This window comes from Pogona vitticeps, chromosome 7 (genome assembly GCF_051106095.1).
Source record: "Pogona vitticeps strain Pit_001003342236 chromosome 7, PviZW2.1, whole genome shotgun sequence".
In the NCBI taxonomy this organism is placed as follows: domain Eukaryota; kingdom Metazoa; phylum Chordata; class Lepidosauria; order Squamata; family Agamidae; genus Pogona; species Pogona vitticeps.
This window is the reverse complement of record NC_135789.1, coordinates 27125821-27143514: the sequence shown is the minus strand read 5'-3', so window position 1 is coordinate 27143514 and position 17694 is coordinate 27125821. Positions and strand designations below refer to the sequence as shown.

The following is a 17694-nucleotide window of genomic DNA, read 5'->3' as shown; positions in this document are numbered from 1 at the left end:
AAGGTCCTTAAGTCCTCCTAAGCAGAAAAAGAAAGGAAGACACATCAAAGTGTCTTTATCAAGTTCTTCTCATGCATCTTCTCCCCTCCAGATGGCCTGGCTGTTCTTTGTTTCACGGGGCCTTGTGGGTGCTGGCACCGCCAGCTATTCCACCTTAGCTCCCACCATCATTGCTGACCTCTTTGAGAAAGACCACCGGACATGGATGCTTTCCCTTTTCTATATCTTCATCCCAGTTGGAAGGTAGGTTTGTGTGCTGGTTGGTGGTGGAGAGAATGGTCTGGGCATCAGGCTGAAGGGGGTTGTTTTTAGACTACAAATCCCAGAATCCGCCAGCCAACATAGCTGTAATCCGAAAAAGTAACTTTTCCTGACTTTGGAGTAGGGATCCACTCTTGAGTTTGCTATTTCATATATATAGAACGAGTGCCTTTTTAAACAAGTTGGAATATACCTACTTAAAGCCAACAAGAGAGGATGTAGGAAGCCAACTTCAACCAGATGAGACCAGACTACACTGTGAAAATGTTTTGCCATCACCTATCACCTGATCTTTTCGATTAGTGGTTCCCAACCTTGGGTCCCCAGATTTTGGACTACAACTCCCAGAGGTTTTCACTGCCAGTTGGGCTGGCCAGGATTTCTGGGAATTGTAGTCCAGGAACATCTGGGCACCCAAGGTTGGGAACCGCTGCTTTAGATTATAAAATTGGGAATTTGGTGGGGATTGAACCTCTGGTCATCTGAAAGTGGGTGCTCCGTCAGTGAGCCATATACATCTTCTTTTGAGAAATAATGGACTCTGCTGGGTCTTGGCGTGCCATCGGTGCTGACTGTGCCGTATGGGATTGCAGGGTGATTGGGCATCGGTTGACCGGTCCTTTTCTTCTCTTGCAGTGGCCTTGGTTACATCTTGTCATCTGGAATGACCCAGGCGACTGGCCACTGGAGCTGGGGTTTCCGAGTGAGTGTCTTACTGGTCTTTTGAAGGAAGCTTGTTTCTTGGCATGATTTAACTAAAGAGTGGGGATTTTTGCTGTTTCAGTGCAGCTCTGGCGTGACCCCAGCACACACCCCTGAAAAAGATCAATCAATCAGTCAATTCATTCTGCCATCTCAGTATGGCCCCAGCATCAGACACACTCCAAAAGCAAGCAGCTCACGCACCCATCCAGTTTTCAACTATACAGTCATATCCACAGAAGCCTCTGTGGGGCACTGCTGTGCATTGCAATGCTTTTTCCTGCAGACTGTCCTGTGTTCATTTTGGGGAGGGAACAGAAGGCAAGCGTCCTCTGAGGTTGAAAATGGGGCAGAGACAGAGGAAGAAGGCATTTAAGAGGGAGGTCTAGCCCCAGAGTCTTAGCAGGTGCTTGGCTCTGATTGAAAAGGATAGCTTTCTCTCTGTCATTTCATGGCCACTGGCATTTCATCCAAATAATCTCGGGAGGAAAAAAGACAGCTTAAATGAAAAAAAAATAGAGGTGGGGTGGGTGGGGGGGAAAGCCATCATATCTTGTAGTGTGGTGCCAGAATACACCACCTTTCGTGGAGAGTGAGTTAGGAGACTCAGAAAGCTGTGATGGGAGGAGGATGAAGAATTCCATTAACAGAAGAGGAGGGTTGTTCAGAATGTGTTTACAATTCTGCACCATCCATGCCAAAGGCCAGTTCTCTCTGTCTCTGTCTACCTCTCTCTCGCCCTCTGTCTGCCCCCTCGCATATGATTATGAAAAAGGGTGTCTTAAAAGAGGCGGGCTCACCGGCAAGAAAGAGAAGCCATAGAAGTATGCCTCTGTCTGGTTTACAGGATCCGGAGATGGGAAAACTCCCCCCCCCAAAATAAAACACCAGTGAGTTGGGCCACCGTGAATGCTGATGGGTGAATTTTGGGAGCTCTCCTTCCGGATTCTGGGGTATTTGGTGGGAGAGGGTCCCTAAAAATAAATTTCCCCATCTCTGCCAGATCAGAAGCTGGGAATGTTATTTTTTTCAACTGCAGCTAGGAGTAATCGTTCAAGAAGATTGAGTTTGACCTGTCTTTAGGTTGTTTCTTACGGCAGGGCCTGGTGCAGAAGACGTGCTGTTCCTGTTAAAGAATCTATGCTTAGGAGTTGTTTCTGAGCCCTGTAACGGAGTGAAACTCACCATTCTTCTGTGCCAAAAAAAAAAATAAAAAAAAATCCACTCTTGGTTTACCCCAAACTTCCTTCCTTTCAGCAATGTCATTGAAAACTGGGTGGGAGGGAGGCATTTACTCACCATTATCATCATCTTAGAACTGCAGAGCTGAAAAGGGACCCTTAGCATCGTTGATTGCAGCCAAAGTGAAAGAAGGGGGTGGGTGCTTAGTTTCAGGACCCAGGACAGCTCCTTCAAAGTTTGGATTGTGCTTTAAAAGAATTATGTTTGCAAAGATACACAGAACCCTCTGACCTGCTGCCTTTAAAAGAGACGACATTTCCTGGAGGATTTGTGACAGCCATCATTTGTCTTTCAAGTGGGAAGACAATGGGGAAGGTCTTTGAGGACTACACAACATTAGTCCATGTTATGCAAAGGGGAGATAGCAGAACTAGGAAATACGCCCCTCCCTTTTTTTTTTTGTTGGACCAAAAAGGTCCAGAACGTTTTGTAAAGTTTCCAAGTTCTGGGTGTTGAAAAACCTTGTATCTCAACTTTGAATCCACCAGACACCTTCCAACACACGGAGATCTGTCTTCTGGCTACCCGTTTCAAGTTTTAACGGCACCCCTTCAGAGCCCCTTGGAATCATCCTTGATCTTGTCATGTCATCCCATCATCTCTCCCTCCATAGGTTACTCCCTGTATGGGGATTGTGGGCTTGGTTCTCCTCATTCTCTTGGTTCCGGAATCAGCTGACCATGCTACCAAGAAGCCGTCGGCCACCAAGGAAAACAACCAGACCTCCACCTGGCTCCAGGACGTCTCCTCCCTTTGTAAAAAGTAAGGTAGCCCGTCTACTCCCATATCAGGTTTCTAGTAGGGCTGCGCATGGGTCCCCTGATTTAGTTTGGGAGCCAATGTAGGGCTTTGGAATGTGTTCTGATTCAATCCAGAGCGTCCAAATGGCTTCATGCCCTAGATCTGAATCGATTTTTAAATTTGCCAAGTCAGTGCCTTGACTTGCTTTGGAAAACTGAAATGCTTATGTCTTCTTTTTCCCCTTTTTTTGCACTGATCTACATGTACGTTGGAGACATGCCTACCCCTAAATAGGGGAGTGAACCAAATTTCAGCCATGCATGTTCATGGGTTTGTCTACCAAACACCTTTAACATTTGCTTTTTTAAAAAAAATTAAGATGGTTTGTGCACCAGGTTCAAATTGTGTTCCACAAGAGCTTGATTTGTAAATTCCCTGTGTGTCATCCTGGAGCCAAATTTAAAATTTAGTCTTCGCCTTCAACCTGGACCACGAATCAGGAATTTGAGCCCAGTTTTCAATTTGGGATTTCCCTGGAAACTGGTGCACAACTCTAGTTTCTAGGTCTTATGGAAAGTGTGGTGAGCCTCAAAACGTTAGTTTTTGGAGACTCTCTTCCTCTTTTCCCTTGGTGTACCCATATGCTTCAGTGCATATCTGTGAATGGAGCCTCTAACACCCATGCATTTAATCAACGGGATTCTTGTTTATGAAATATTGCCCCAGCAGTCGATCACAACTAGAGCAAACCCATTAAGTCAATGAAGATTTGGTGAGTCAACTACTCTGTATTGATCCATTGATTCCACAGGCCTACTCTAGTTGCAACTTACTCCTGGATTGCTGTCTATAACTGTGTGTGTCCTTGTAGTGGAGCAGTTTTAATTCTGCATGCACTAGAGGGTGCTGCTGACCTCCAGAATTCTTTCATCCTCATTTAAAATAAAAAAATAAAATCCCGATCTGGTGCCTTTTAGATACTTCAGACAGCAGCACGTATAAATCCTTAATTTTTTACCCAGTATCGGTGGCTGTAGTCTTACAAGAGTTACAGTCTGACATATTAATAGGGCACCACGCTGGAGAAGGCTACTTTAAATACCTGTAGCCACAAGAGGCTGGGAGGACCTTGTTTTTATGATGGTATTGTTTTCAAGAGTTGCTGGTTGGTGGGATTCTGGAAGTTGTCATCACCGAAAAGAATTTTTTTTTTCCAAGCTCTGAAAATCAGTCTGTCTCATTCATGTTGTGTGGAGATCCTCGGAACCCCCAAAAAGGAATTCCTCCCCCCCCAACAAGCTCTGCAGAGGTGTCTCTTTTCATGCTTAGTAAGGGGAAGTGGATTCCCTGTATGGTGCAGCAAGAGTCGAAGGCTCTGGAGATCAGGGTTCGAATTGTCACTTGGCCGTGGGAACTCACTGGGGGGAGTGGAACCGGTAAAACCAATCCTTAAATATCTCACTTACTTTAAAAACCCTGTCAGGGTCTTTGTCCGTCCGTTCCAGCTTGTTGGCACAGAACACATACAAAGGGAAGATGGGGATTGTTGTCCAAAAACAGTAATTTTTCCAAGCTCTGTCATTGTGTCTTTCTTACTGGCTGAAAGTTGCCATCCGAATAATTAAAATAAAAGAGATTTCCTACAACAAAGCCAAGCTACATTGTGGACATGAGCTGGGAAAGTTAATTTGCACCATATTGAACAATTGTGTTGTGTTGTTTGGCACAGGGTGTCTCCGACTTGCAGATGACATGCCCTCTTTCATTGCCTCTAGGTTGGTGCCAAAGGCTTCGGTCTCTCTCTCTCTCTCTCTCTCTCTCTCTCTCTCCCTCTCTCTCTCCCTCCCTGTAAGAACAGGGTTTGTAAATTAATTGTTTTTAAAGAAGTAATGTGTTCCCATTACTATTTGAACAGTTTGCCCTTTGTCATTGCACATGTCAACACGGAAGAAGCCATTTGTAACATTATTTGTTCGCCCTCTTTATCCTTCTGTTTCTGTAAGAAATCCTTCGGATCAGTAGAAAAGGGCATAAACGTTGAAAAAAAACAGATATCACCGGCCTTGAATATGAATTAGGAAAAGAAGAACAGCAACAGCAAAACTATTGCTAATTGTGCCAGTAAATTCGCAGTGATCCTACCTGTTGGCTGAAATCCAGGAGTAAGTCACAACTAGAGTAGTCCCATTGAACTGATGGAACTTACAGAGGAGTTACCAAGTCTCCACTGTTTCAGTGGGCCTGCCTTAGTTGTACTACTAAATATCAGCCATTCTGTTGCCCCCGAAATATAACTTAATCACGCCCTCCTTACTAAAATTGAACTCGTTGCATGTAAGCATGTGTCTTGTGATGCGTTACTTCCAAGTTCTGAAAAAAAAGAAGGAAGCAGAAGAAAAGAGGGCACCGATTTGCATAAAACTCACACCTGCTCTTTTATGGAGAAACACATTTGTGAAGTATTATGATATTTTAAATAGAAACGCAGTACATCTCAACCTTTTGGGGAAACCATGATCAGTGCTCAAAAGTCTGCCCCACTGGAAGAGCATCATGCAGCCTGCACCCATCTCTCCTTTCTTCCGAGTTCTCGGTCTCAAAATCAAGAACTTCCAACAAGGGACCTGCTTTCTTTAAAGTTGTCCCAAAGAGCTTGTAGGATCACGGTCTAATAGAAGCGAGAACAATCCTTTAGGGGGAACGCTTCCCTTTTGCAAGTCCTGCAGCTGTATCTTTTTCTTTCTCCCCATCAGCCAGAGCTTTATGTGGTCCTCCTTGGGCGTCACGACCATGGGCTTCGTCACCGGCGCTCTTGGTTTCTGGATCCCACTCTTCCTCTACAGAGCTCAACTCATCCACCACAGTGTACCTCCGTGTGAGAAGGAGGAATCTTGTAACACCGCCAACAGGTGAGGTGAGATTCTTTCTTTCCCCACTTGAAGGGAGCATCAAGACAAGCAGCTTGATGTTGGAGGAGAAGCCTTCTCTGTTCCTGCTTTCTCCTGCTGCTTGTAACCCCTTCTGAATCCTGCACGGGACCACCTAGAAAGCAAGGAGGGAGGGGAGGGAAACAGTATCCGTGGTGTTGGGGTGTGTGAGCGTGCGTGCATGCAAAATAACTATGGTTTGCTCTGAGTTGCCCTGGTTCCCTCTTCACCTTGAAAGCATGGCTCCTGTGCCGCCAGCGGCTTGCCAAAGGCCTGGGTCTTTAACCCAAAGCATTATGGGAAGCCGCCCCTTCCCATAATGCCTCGGCCCTGACAACCCAAGAGTTTTGGCAAACAGGCAGCCATGCTTCAACGGTGGCTAGACAGATAACACCTATGAACCGCCTGGGGAAGATCAACAGCAGCACCTTCCAGCTCAATTCATCTTCTTTTTTGAACGTTCTATTCCTCAGTTTATGGGGAATATTGATTTTGGAGCTTTTTAAGGAGCAGTGTTGCCAGTTCTCCTCACTCCCCCAGTGAGTTTCCATGGCCAGGTGGGGATTCGAACCCACATCTCCAGAGAACTAATCCATGACACATATACCACACTGGATGCCATTATCTTCCTATTCTTCCATGATGTGTGGGGAACTATCTGAGTTATCCTTCCGCTGTATCAGTGGCTTGGAAAATTAACTTCTGGGGACTACAAATCCCAGACAGTGTTGTGGCAGACAGCTCCCATCACGCCCATTCCGCGTCTTCAGCCCTTAAGAAAGTTCTTTTTGAATTAACAAACCCAAAATCCACAGCCAGAGGTTTCGTCACAGCTTGAGCTTGGAAACATGGCTCCCAGGACTACAGTGCCCATAACCCCCCCTTCAGCATAACCTCCCCTTCAGCCCCCATCTGTTGCACCCAGGAGGCCAGTAAAGGGGGGAATGATAGGTATTGTAGTCTGCTGACCTCTGAAGGCTCACAGTCCTTCCATAGCTTGTCACACGGGCCGATAAAGATCCTTTTGCGTGTCTGTGTTCCCCCTTGCCCCCCAGCCGGATATTTGGAGGAATCACCATCGCCACCGGCATTTTGGGGGTCGTCATCGGTGCCGAAGCTGCCCGAAGATACAAGAAGATTAATGCGAAAGCCGACCCTCTGATCTGTGCCCTGGGCTCGCTCACCTCAGCGCCGTGCATGTATCTGGCCATCATCTTGGCTCAGGACAGCATCCTAACAACATACGTAAGCGACCGACGGGTCAAGCGAGAAAATGGGTGGGGCAGAAGGTAAAATGGAGGAGTCAGGAATTCTTCCTTGTACCCCAATATCCTGAGAAAGAGAGGGTGGCTGTCTGGGGAGTCAGACAGAACCGATCTGGGATGGAGGGAGGGCCAGGTTTGGCCCCAGTGCATAATGTTCCCTGGAATCCCCTCAATTCATGGGCTCCTCTGAGCTGGAGGCCAGTCCATTTACGATGCTATCGATGGCTGTCAGAGGAAAATCTCAGTGTTTTCCACCCTGACTCTGTTATCTACATATTCATGCAACCCAAATTTCTGAAAAAATAATGGGTAGCGTTTGTTTCTCTGCATGTTTGCTTCTAGGCGTGTAGCATATTTACCAGCAGTTCTCAAGTGGCTCTTCTTGGTCAGCTTGTGAGAGTTTATCCTCCTTGCTTTGTTAAATATATATATCTCTCTCCCCCCACAGATTTTTATTGCCCTCGCAGAATTTCTTTTATCTTTGAACTGGGCCGTCGTGGCTGATATCCTCTTGGTGAGTTCATTTGCCCTTACTGTCAGATCGATTTCATGGGTGACCTGACCTCTCTATTCTTAGCTCTCCACTTTCTCTGTCTTCCCTGCTCCTTCTCCCTCCAGGCCCATCACCAGAAATGGTGTGGTGTGGTGGTACAGAGAGACCCGATGCAAAGGTGATACAAGAGCCTCATAAAACCATTTATCTCATGTACGATCTGGTGGAAATGACCCAGGAGGTAGCTCTACTGGGTTCTGTGGGGCTTATTTCCAGATTAGGACCCTCTAGGTTGAATGAATTCATCATTGTTTTGTTTTGTTTTTACAACGATCAAGTCATTTGCTTAATCATTTAAATCCATATTTTTGTAAACAAAAAAGAAAACCTCTCACCCCATCCTGCCCGGCTTCCATTCAACAACACAGCATCAGGTTATAACATGTAACCATTAGCTTTAGTTTTTTTTAATTATTATTATTTTTTCCATTTGTATAATGTTGGGGAGAAATAATAATGTTTTGCTGTCCCATTTTGAGCGATTGAGATGGGGGAACGTGTTGTTCGGTCGTCGTCTTGATTTAATTTTCCTGCACCAGTATTTGGTACAGAATACAGTGATTTTTCATACTGCACCGTTCTCTGTATTTTGCAATATATTATTCTGTACACAAACACGGGTATCGTGGGAGAGTCATATGCCAAAAAAATTAAAATAAAATATGTATATTAGGAGAGAGTTGCCACACAAATATGTGTTATCAGGTTATGTTCTGCATAAAAATGCACAAATCTTGCTTTCCCTAATACTGAGGGCATCGGGGAGACAGGAGCAGGAAGGGGGAATTAAATACCCCAAAGGGTCAGCATGGGTTATGATGAAGAACAAAGGAGTAGTAGTCCATGGAGATGATGATAGAATGGGATAACTGATGAAACAAGGTTTTGATCTGTTCGCAGAAGCAACATATGATTAGGCAGCCTTAGACTCTCTTTCTTCAGTGGTTTTACACAGGGAGCCCACTTTTTAAAGTGAGTCCTCCCCAATCTTGAGGTCCTTCCCCCCCTTTTGTTGTTGAACTACAACTCCCAGAATCCACAGGTGGGATTCCTGAGAGTTGGAAGTCCGGCGACAACCAGGGAGCCAGTTTTCCACTTTCTGGGGACTTGACGCCCCCAGTCCCCACCAGCTGTTCTCGGCAGCCTGATTTTTCTCTCCCGCTTCAAATCATCTTCTCTCGCCCTTTCAGTATGTCGTCAAGCCAAGTTGCCAATCGACCGCCATGTCGCTGCAGATTTTTCTCAGCCATTTGCTGGGCGATGCTGGAAGCCCCTACCTCATCGGAATTGTGAGTTGCGCTGGTTTATCTACTTAATTTCGATACCTCCCAACTTAGTGGCCAAGCAGTCCTCCTCTGGGCGGCGTGCGAAAGGGAAAAGATAAATAACAAACCATCGACGAAAATGACAATACAAAATCAGTAACGCAACCTAACGAATAAATAAAGGCCTGAAGAGGAAAACGGTCATCTGGTGACGATCCAGGATCGGTCTGTAATGGTTCCCTCCGTGCAAGAATGCCTCTTTTTAAGGTTCTGCCTTAGCCAGTTTTCTGAAAATGCCAGGAGGGGTGGAGTCTGATGCCACCTCCAGTGGAAGGGCATGTTACGCCCCTGGAGAGGCCCAATTTCTAATGAATATTCTTGTGCCTCTCTCCAGGTAACCACCTTAAGAATCACAGTCCAGGAAATGAATTGGGTTGTTGGGTTGTCTCTTGGGGAAGAAGAGGTAGAAATATCATCAAGTCATCTCATTTTGTAACAAGTAGAAGAACGTCTGGGCTTGTAGATCTCATCTGGCTTGCAGAGAGCCTAAGTCCGGTCACAGGCAGTCTGGAGAAATCCCCTCTCTGAATTCGGGAGGGTGGGAGAGGGTGGGTGAGGGAAAGCTCCTATGTCATTCCATTAGCCTGAGTGGTGACCAGAAGGTACCTACGCTTCTTTGTGTCAGTCATCTGTCAAAACTCTGGGAGTTGTAGTCAAAAGATTTAACTTCTCCAAGTTCTGCACCTCGTATGAAGTTAGAGAAGTTTGTATAGAAGTTTGTATGTTTTTGCTCCCTTAGGCCTGTGGTTTCAAAGCAAGGACTTAGCATCAAACTATATGTTACATACCACACATCACTGGGAGTGGGGATTTCTTGCGTGCTGAAAGACATCTGATGGGCTCAGCAGGAGCTTTTTCACCTTGCAGCCTCCGGATTAGCCGGCTTTGTTTCAGGGTTGGGAGATGCTCACAAACCTCGCTTGCCTATTTGGTTGCTCAAGCACGGAGATCTTCCGAGATGACATCTTTGGAACATTTTGCCCCCTGAAGTGTGTAACATGTAGTTTGCCCCTCGAACATCAAGAGATTCTGCCCAAGACTCACGGTTGCGCCCATCCATAACTGACGGGAGCGTACATTGTTTGATCCCCAGATTGCTGATGCAATCAAAGCCCAGCAGGCAGACCACACCTACATCTGGGACTTCCGAAGCCTGCAATACAGCCTTGTTGTATGTACGTTCGTTGGTGCCCTCGGAGGAGGATGTTTTCTGATGACTGCCCTTCACATTGAAAAAGATCAGCTAAAAGCTGCCCAGCTACCTCCACCACCATCATCCATCCAAGGTAACTTTGAGTCACATTCCTGCACATTACAGTAGGACTGCCCTAACCATGGTTTCACTTATCCGCTGCCTGAATGAATGAATGAATGACCCAGAAATACATGTTCCCAAGGCGTAGTAACAGGATTGACCACTAGATGGAATCAGAGACTGTGCTTAATGGAAACACTTGTGGTCAGATGTCTCCAAGGGAAGCCACTTCTGGTGAAATGGAGAAGCCAAATTTTGGCGGCGGGGGGAGCAGTTGCTGGTTTCGGAGAAGGCTCCTTTGTGAACAGGAAGGCAGGAAACCTTATCTTTTGGCAAGATTGGGCCAGAGTTCCCGCTGTGCCTATGAGCAGCCTGGGAGAGGCCAAGATGTACTTTCCTTCCGGGGGGGATCTTGGCTCCCTCTTCTCTCAGAAGGCACTCTGGGGGATTTAAACTGCTGACCTCTGGTTCTGCCAGACACTCCAACCCACTGAGCCAAAGTCATTGCTTTGTAATGCTAATCGTGATGGAATTATTGCAAAAAGGGAACTAACTAGTTATTTGAACTAGTTACCCCCCCCCCCAAACTTTGAGAGGCATACCAAATATATCGTATTAAATGAATATTTGGCTTTTCTTTCCTCCCTCCCTCCCTTCTTTTGATTAGGTTTTTTCCTAATTTTTTTCTTTCGGCTTGGTTTCTCGTCTGTTACAGGCATTGAAAACAAAACCTATATCTCACAGGATGAAAACCTCTGAATGAATCTTTCTATGACATAGCACTATTTGGTGGAGAAGAAAACACTGGAATTATAAGCCGGCATATCGACAGTTCCCTCCATCTGATGGTGGGGAACGTCCGTGACTGACGTCTTAATATGGCATTCAAATCATGCTTTACATTATATGGCGACCCCTCCAAATCTCTCCTCTTGAAAACTGGCAGAAGAGTTTGCCAAGGAAGGCGACGGCAGTGGAAGCCGAGAGCATCACTGAGCTGTCAGAGAGAAAATTCCTTCTGCAGAAAACAGGACCTGTACAGAATAGCACAAATGACTGGCAGATGGAAGCCCATCATTCCCTGGAAGTTCAAGATGAGGCAGCTCGTTCTACAGCTGGGGTAGGCAAGGTGTGGGTGCCTGTAGCCCTCCCCTCCCACACACCTTGGTTCCCGATGCACCCCTCAGCACCCTTGTTTGTCAAACTGGGAAATGACTTCCCATCGCTTCTGGTTTCCAGAAGAAATAAAAAATCTCATCCAAGCCCTAAAACAGGTCCATGGGGGGGGGTCCGTGTCCCCGAGAGAAGAAGGAAGCAGTTTCTGATCTTATGCCAACCACTGTCTCTATATAGAGATGAGTCTTTCTTAAAACTGAATCACCAGGGGTCCCCTGGAAAAATGCCCATGCTGCAGGGTGGGTGATTTTCCAAACTCCTCCTCCATGTGTTTCTTGGGACTGAAGTCACAGCCAGTTCTATACAGAGCTAACGTTTGGCATTCCGGCGGGTTCTGGGAATTGCAGTTCCATCAGGCTTAAGGGCTAGAATCCTGTGGCTCACATATGCCAGGGTGTAAACACAGTGGCATAAATCTCAGCCACACATGGCTGCTAGGAAAGGTGTCGCTGCTCATATTCCTTGTCGTGCATCAGTTACATGGTCTGGCACACAGCAAAGAATACAAGTGTTGACTTACTAACCAGCAGCACTTCGTCAGTGAGATCTCCACCATTTCACTTGGGTACCTAAGCATCTGAATTCGAGCTGCACTTCCCAAACTCTTGAGTTTGACTCTCAAATTAAAATTTAAAAAATGTCATGCATCTTGTTTAACTCACTCCTCTTTTTTTAGAAAAAACTTTGAAATGTCCCTTATACTTTGATTGGGGGGGGGATTTCTATGACATTTCACGTTTTCTCTGCAACCTACACTTGCAGAAAAAATATGACATGTCATAGAAATCCTCCCCCTTTATCAGCCTTTCAGAGTGATAGCCTTTACTGAGTGCTGTTGGGATCTCCTTTCTATCTACATCCAAAACCCCTCCCCATTTCTTACGAGCAAGAAGGCTGCTGCTAAAGGGACCTCCATCTCTAGGTAGCACTTGCCTCAGACGTTGTAAATCTGTTTGTTTCCAAGGCAAGCTGCCTCTGAGACCAAGCTCAAGGACCAAAAGACACGTAGATCTAGAAAAGGCAGGACGGAAAACACTCAGGCTATCTTGTCATCTATTAGTTCTCCCTCTCCATTCAATTGGAGTTGATTCAAACAGAGCGCCCAGGTTCCTCCTGGGAAATGGTTGACCTGGGCATCTTGTCCCCAGATCTTTATCATGATGGCCCCGTTGGTCTTGGTTCAGGACCTCCGTGGCCTCCTTCCCATCTACTTGTTGTTCTACCTCCCCAAAGGTACCCTAGGCAAAGGCTGCCTCGAAGCTTTGCATGTGTCTCCATAGCATCTCCTAAAACTGATAAGTGACAACAGTCCATATCTCTCTTTTTTTTTGAGAGTAAGAGGATCCCGTAAGCGTTGGTTTGGTCCGATCGATTTCCTCTTGGGTCGTGCGGCTGGATGCACAGCCGATCCCGCAAAGCAGCCTACCAGCGGGCGCTCAAAGGAAGAGAATACTCACGCAAGCGGGTCACACAACGGCATCCTAACACATGTTCTTCTTCAGGAATATGATCTAATGAACAGGAGTTGGAACACGTTCCTCTCTTGAGGGGCTGTCATTTTCAAATGTAGGCGTTTCCCCTCCCGACCTGCTGTTTCCCCCTAATACCCGCTTCATTAAATATATCTGAAACTTGGAGGAGAATTGTTTTGCAGATGGAGAGTGGGAAGAAGTCTCTTTTTTTCCTGAATAATTAAAAAAGAAGAAAGAAACACCCACTGCATGGATCTCTTATATGAAGGGAACACTTGCTGCTAATTTGCAATCTATTTAGTTCTGCAGCATTCACGGCTCCATTGCTCTGTCTCCTGTGGACACAGTGTTATTATACCTGCCACTTTTTCTTCCTGAGCGCTGCACACAATGCAGTCCTCCCCCCGTTACCCCCCTGCCCTGTAATCGGCTTCTTTGATTAAGTCCTGATCGTTGACCCTGACCTGGGGTGACCTTAGCCGAGATACATCCCTACCATGCAGTGGGAACTCTGACGTGGTGAGATCTCGGTCCTTTTAAAAAAGAAGAAAGGAACTCCGCCAGATTGGCATGGATTGAATAAAGCTTAAGCTTGAAAGCTGTAGAAAAGCAGATTATTTCATTACCCCCAAGCATGCCTGTCTGCTCACCTCTTCCGTTGGGAGACATAAATTTCCGCAAAAGAGAGCTTGAGAGTCTGAAAAGGTTACTGTCATGGCTCCCATCTATTTCCAGTATTGAGGCTTTGAGCAGTTGCTTCTTGTAGCTGAAATGGTAGCATTCTTGGAACATGTCAGCTTTTGGAGGAACTCCCAAGATTTAAAGGAATGCAGAACTCTTAAAGGAAGAGAAACCTTTCAAGAGAAGGGTCTTATGAGGATGGAGCAAAATCAGTCATTGGAGGATGCTAAGGGGGAAAGTTTGTGGGAGAGAGGTGGAAAGGTAAAGCTCCATCAAAGCCCATCCTGTTGACGGCCTTTATGCTGCATTTGTCCTGTGTTTAAAATCTCATCATTAGCAGCAGTGACCGCCGAGTTGGATTTTGCAGGGCTTTGGTGAACCTGCTCTGGGTTTCCAGCCTCGCTTTAGAGAAGTCACTCAAGCTGCTGAACCTGGTCTCCAAATTAGGTCTTGGAAACCTGGACCTCTCTTGTAAAGTTTGGAGGAAAACCCAAAGCCAATTCTGCAGGTCCTCCCCCATCAGAGTCACCAGCTTCCCGTGACGACCACCAGTGCGTGGATTCTTGGACTGTTTTAAAGAACTACGAGATATCAATCTTTTAAGGCTCACAGAGAGAGAGAGAAGAGATCTCAAATTAAAGCTGGACTTCAGGTGTGGAAGGACAGTGTGTGTTAAAAGTCTGTTGTGCGAGCGGTTTCTGCTGTTTGTGAAAGTCCATCGCAGGACCGCTTGCCGGATCAATTGCACAACCGGGGTAAAAGTGTGCGGCAGGCCACTCACAAGATAGTGCGATAGGATGGTGTCCAGAACATATACTCTGACAGACAGGGAGAAGAGGAGGAGGAAGAAGCTATGGGTTGCTTGTTTTCCCCCAGAATAAAGAGAAACGTTTCAAAAGACAAAAACAAGTTACTAAAGAGGACCTTGAACATTTATTTTTAGAAAGCTCAAGAGTTATCATGACTTGGATGCAATGGAACTGAGCCAGTTCAGCAGAAAGAGCCAGGTGGCAAAGGGGAAAGTTTTCAGAAGTAGCTGGGCTACCCTGTCCCTTCCTCCAGCACCTGTGGGAGGCTTTGCTTTCCCGTGATACAACATAAGCCCCCCAAATCAGGGCAGAGGCTTGCCTCTCAAAGGACGAAGCCTCCACACACAGAAGCGAGGGGGAGCCAGCCAACAGCAGGCAGCGCTGGATTGCCCGAACACGCCAGAACAGAGTCAGAGATGAGAGCCGGAAGTCAACCCGTCCAACGATCTGACCAGACTGGGAGGAAGCAAACAGGAGCGAGCTTACAACCCTCCGCATCCACAGGCAGGCGCTTGGGGCCCACATGATGCAAGGAGAGCTGAAGGGAGAATGTGCTTACAAACGTTGCTTCCCACAGGCTGGGTTTGGCTGAGATGCTAGCATTTATTCACCTTGGCCTGGACCCCATTTCTCACGCAGCTAGCTGTAATTACTATATATTTACTGCCAGTAACGTTGGTGAGTCAGCGGCGTTCTCTTGAATTGGGAGGTTGTGTCTTCACCAGGCTCCTCAGAGTCCTTTTTGAATGACCCCCTTCCTGTCCTTCTGGTCTAGTTGTCTGGGCTGGACTTCCCTAGATGGCCACGGCTCTTCTACTTCTAATGCTACCATTTAATGGTTCTACCTTGTGTATCATCCTGTCACCCTCCCACTCTGATTCTGAAACACTGGAGTTTTCGATCCCATCCTCTCTCCCTAGAAAGGACCCTCTTCAGTACTTGCCTGGAGCTGTATTTGGTCCTTTTTCTGAAGAAAAGATTCCCTGTCCTTTAGTCAGAAGGATCCACGGGTTGGAACCATTGTCTCTTTTGGGCTACATTTCCCAGAATTCCGTATCAGCAAGTCTAGTGAGGGGACTATGGGAACTATACTCCAGAAAATAGCATTTCCAAGCCCCGATGTACCTACACCTCTGGCATCTGTTCTTCCCAGATTTAAATGGATGGAGATCCACATGAAAATCACTTCTCTGTAATCGTTCCCACCCATCAGCAGAGATCTGACTGCGAGGGCTGCCTCCACTTGAAAGCCTCCAAGGCCATAGAGGTGGAGCTAGAGTGGCTCTTTCTCTCCCACCATCGAACTTGGTACCCGGGACTCGGCAGCTGGAATTGCAGTTCCTCCCCAAAGTTCCAGATGGCAGTGCGGAGATGTTGCCTCTTGGTGCATCAGCCTAAACGATGCATCGCTAGTTGCACAATTCTTGCGGGCATTGAAATAAATAGATTTAGGATCTTAAGAGCGTTGGTTCCCAAAAACTTGGTTCCCCAGATGTTCTTGGACTACAGCTGCCAGAAACCCTGGTCAACACAGTTAATGGTGAAGCCTCCGGGAGTTTTAGCCAAAGCACATCTGGGGACCCAAGGTTGGGAACCACTGTCTTAGAGGGAAAGCTGCCCCTGTGGACCACAGTGGTTCGTCCCACTAAGTCCAAACAGAGAAGGAAGACCAGGGATGACAGAGGGAGAACAGATAATTGTGGCTGTATCTTTGGGTGAAAGGAACGCCTGGTTTATTGGGGTACACAAAGTTGAGCTTCAGAGGTTCGAATCCACTTCTCCCCTGGTTTAGTTGACTAGAGAGGATGGAAACTAAACTGATCACATTTGGAGAGCTGTGCGTCCCCCCCACCACCACGCTGTAGAGGATGTTGGGCCCTAACTTTCCTGGAACTGATCCAGTGCCTCCACATAGTATATTGTGATTAACCTGATTAAGAAGCTCTTGGAGGGGTCTCCACTGAATTAGAGACTGTGGAGAGGCTAATTAAGAGAGCTCCCTGCGGGATCGGCTAATAGCTGTGCTGGAACAGGTGAAAATTTTCAATTATCCTCCCGTTCCCTTCTTCCCCCCCACCTTCATTCTTTCCTAAATAGCTTAACTGAGTCTCTTCAACAAAACCAGATTGTCGCCATGACCCAAATGGCTGTTTTTCTGGAAGGAAAAAAGAGGTTTTTTTAAACCACTCCTTTTTAAAAGGCCTACCAGTCCAGGAGGTTCTTCCAAACTCTGGAGGTAATGTATTTCTCTTTTTATGGGGAGCAATATCCAAGGTAACAGTGCTCATATAACCTCCTGTTTCCTCCATACACCTCCCAAGATTCTTCTAGCCCATAGAAACATTCTGGAAGTCATAGAGTTGAAATGGGATTTCCTCCCATGCTCTTCAAAACAGCCATCCTTGAGGTGTGCCAAGATGAGTTTGTGTTCATGACAATACTTGTTTCATGGGTAAAGGGTACATTCGTGTGTGATGGGCATATGGGCCTTCATCGACATGGGGGGCTCTCTCCCAGACCCTCAGAAGACCCTCAAGCATCACAGTAAAAAAAGGTGGTGTGCTCCACTTCCGATTCATCAGCAGCCCACAGCTAACTTTTGCTAGATGGCAAAAGTTGGCAATATGGTGCTTCATTATTTGACTGTCTATTACAGAGAGATGTGCTTGTGGTGCTGGAGGAGACTCTTGAGAGTCCCCTGGATTGCAAGGAGAACAAACCTATCCGTTCTGAAGGAAATCAACCCTGAGTGCTCACTGGAAGGACAGATCCTGAAGCTGAGGCTCCAATATTTTCTTTGGCCATCTCATGAGAAGAGAAGACTCCCTGGAAAAGACCCTAATGTTGGGAAAGTGTGAAGGGCAAGAGGAGAAGGGGATGACGGAGGATGAGATGGTTGAAGAGTGTCAACGAAGTGACCAACATGAATTTGACCCAACTCTGGGAGGCAGTGGAAGACAGGAGGACCTGGCGTGCTCTGGTCCATGGGGTCACAAAGAGTCGGACATGACTTAACGAATAAACAACAACAACAAACAGATGCACAACTTTGACGTTGACAATGAAGGAACAGAAGTGTTTAGAGACTTTGTATACCTTGGTGCAATTGTCAATCCAAAGGTCGAGACTGCAGACAAGAAATCAGGAGACGGAGACTTGGAAGGGCAAGCCATGAAGGAACTAGAAAAGATCATCCCGTGTGAGGATGTGTTACTTGAGACCAAGACCATCCACACTCTGGTCTTTCTGATCAACCTGTATGGGTTTGAAAGCTGGAGAATAATA

The 17694-nt window shown here is 46.5% G+C and overlaps 1 protein-coding gene across 2 annotated transcripts in view; it reads left to right on the top strand.

Moving 5' to 3' along the window:
• LOC110089245 (SPNS lysolipid transporter 3, sphingosine-1-phosphate (putative)) overlaps window positions 1–12090 on the top strand; it is a 40186-nt gene extending 28096 nt beyond the window's left edge. For both annotated transcript variants that reach the window (XM_020812148.3, XM_020812146.3), the window contains 9 exons: window positions 92–243; window positions 898–964; window positions 2819–2967; window positions 5700–5855; window positions 6929–7118; window positions 7587–7652; window positions 8882–8980; window positions 10110–10302; window positions 10987–12090. In XM_020812148.3, the coding sequence (XP_020667807.3) occupies window positions 92–243; window positions 898–964; window positions 2819–2967; window positions 5700–5855; window positions 6929–7118; window positions 7587–7652; window positions 8882–8980; window positions 10110–10302; window positions 10987–11030 (1116 nt within the window). In that variant the 3' untranslated portion in view covers window positions 11031–12090. The remainder of the gene's footprint in view (window positions 1–91; window positions 244–897; window positions 965–2818; window positions 2968–5699; window positions 5856–6928; window positions 7119–7586; window positions 7653–8881; window positions 8981–10109; window positions 10303–10986) is intronic.
• The last annotated feature ends 5604 nt before the right edge of the window (window positions 12091–17694 follow it).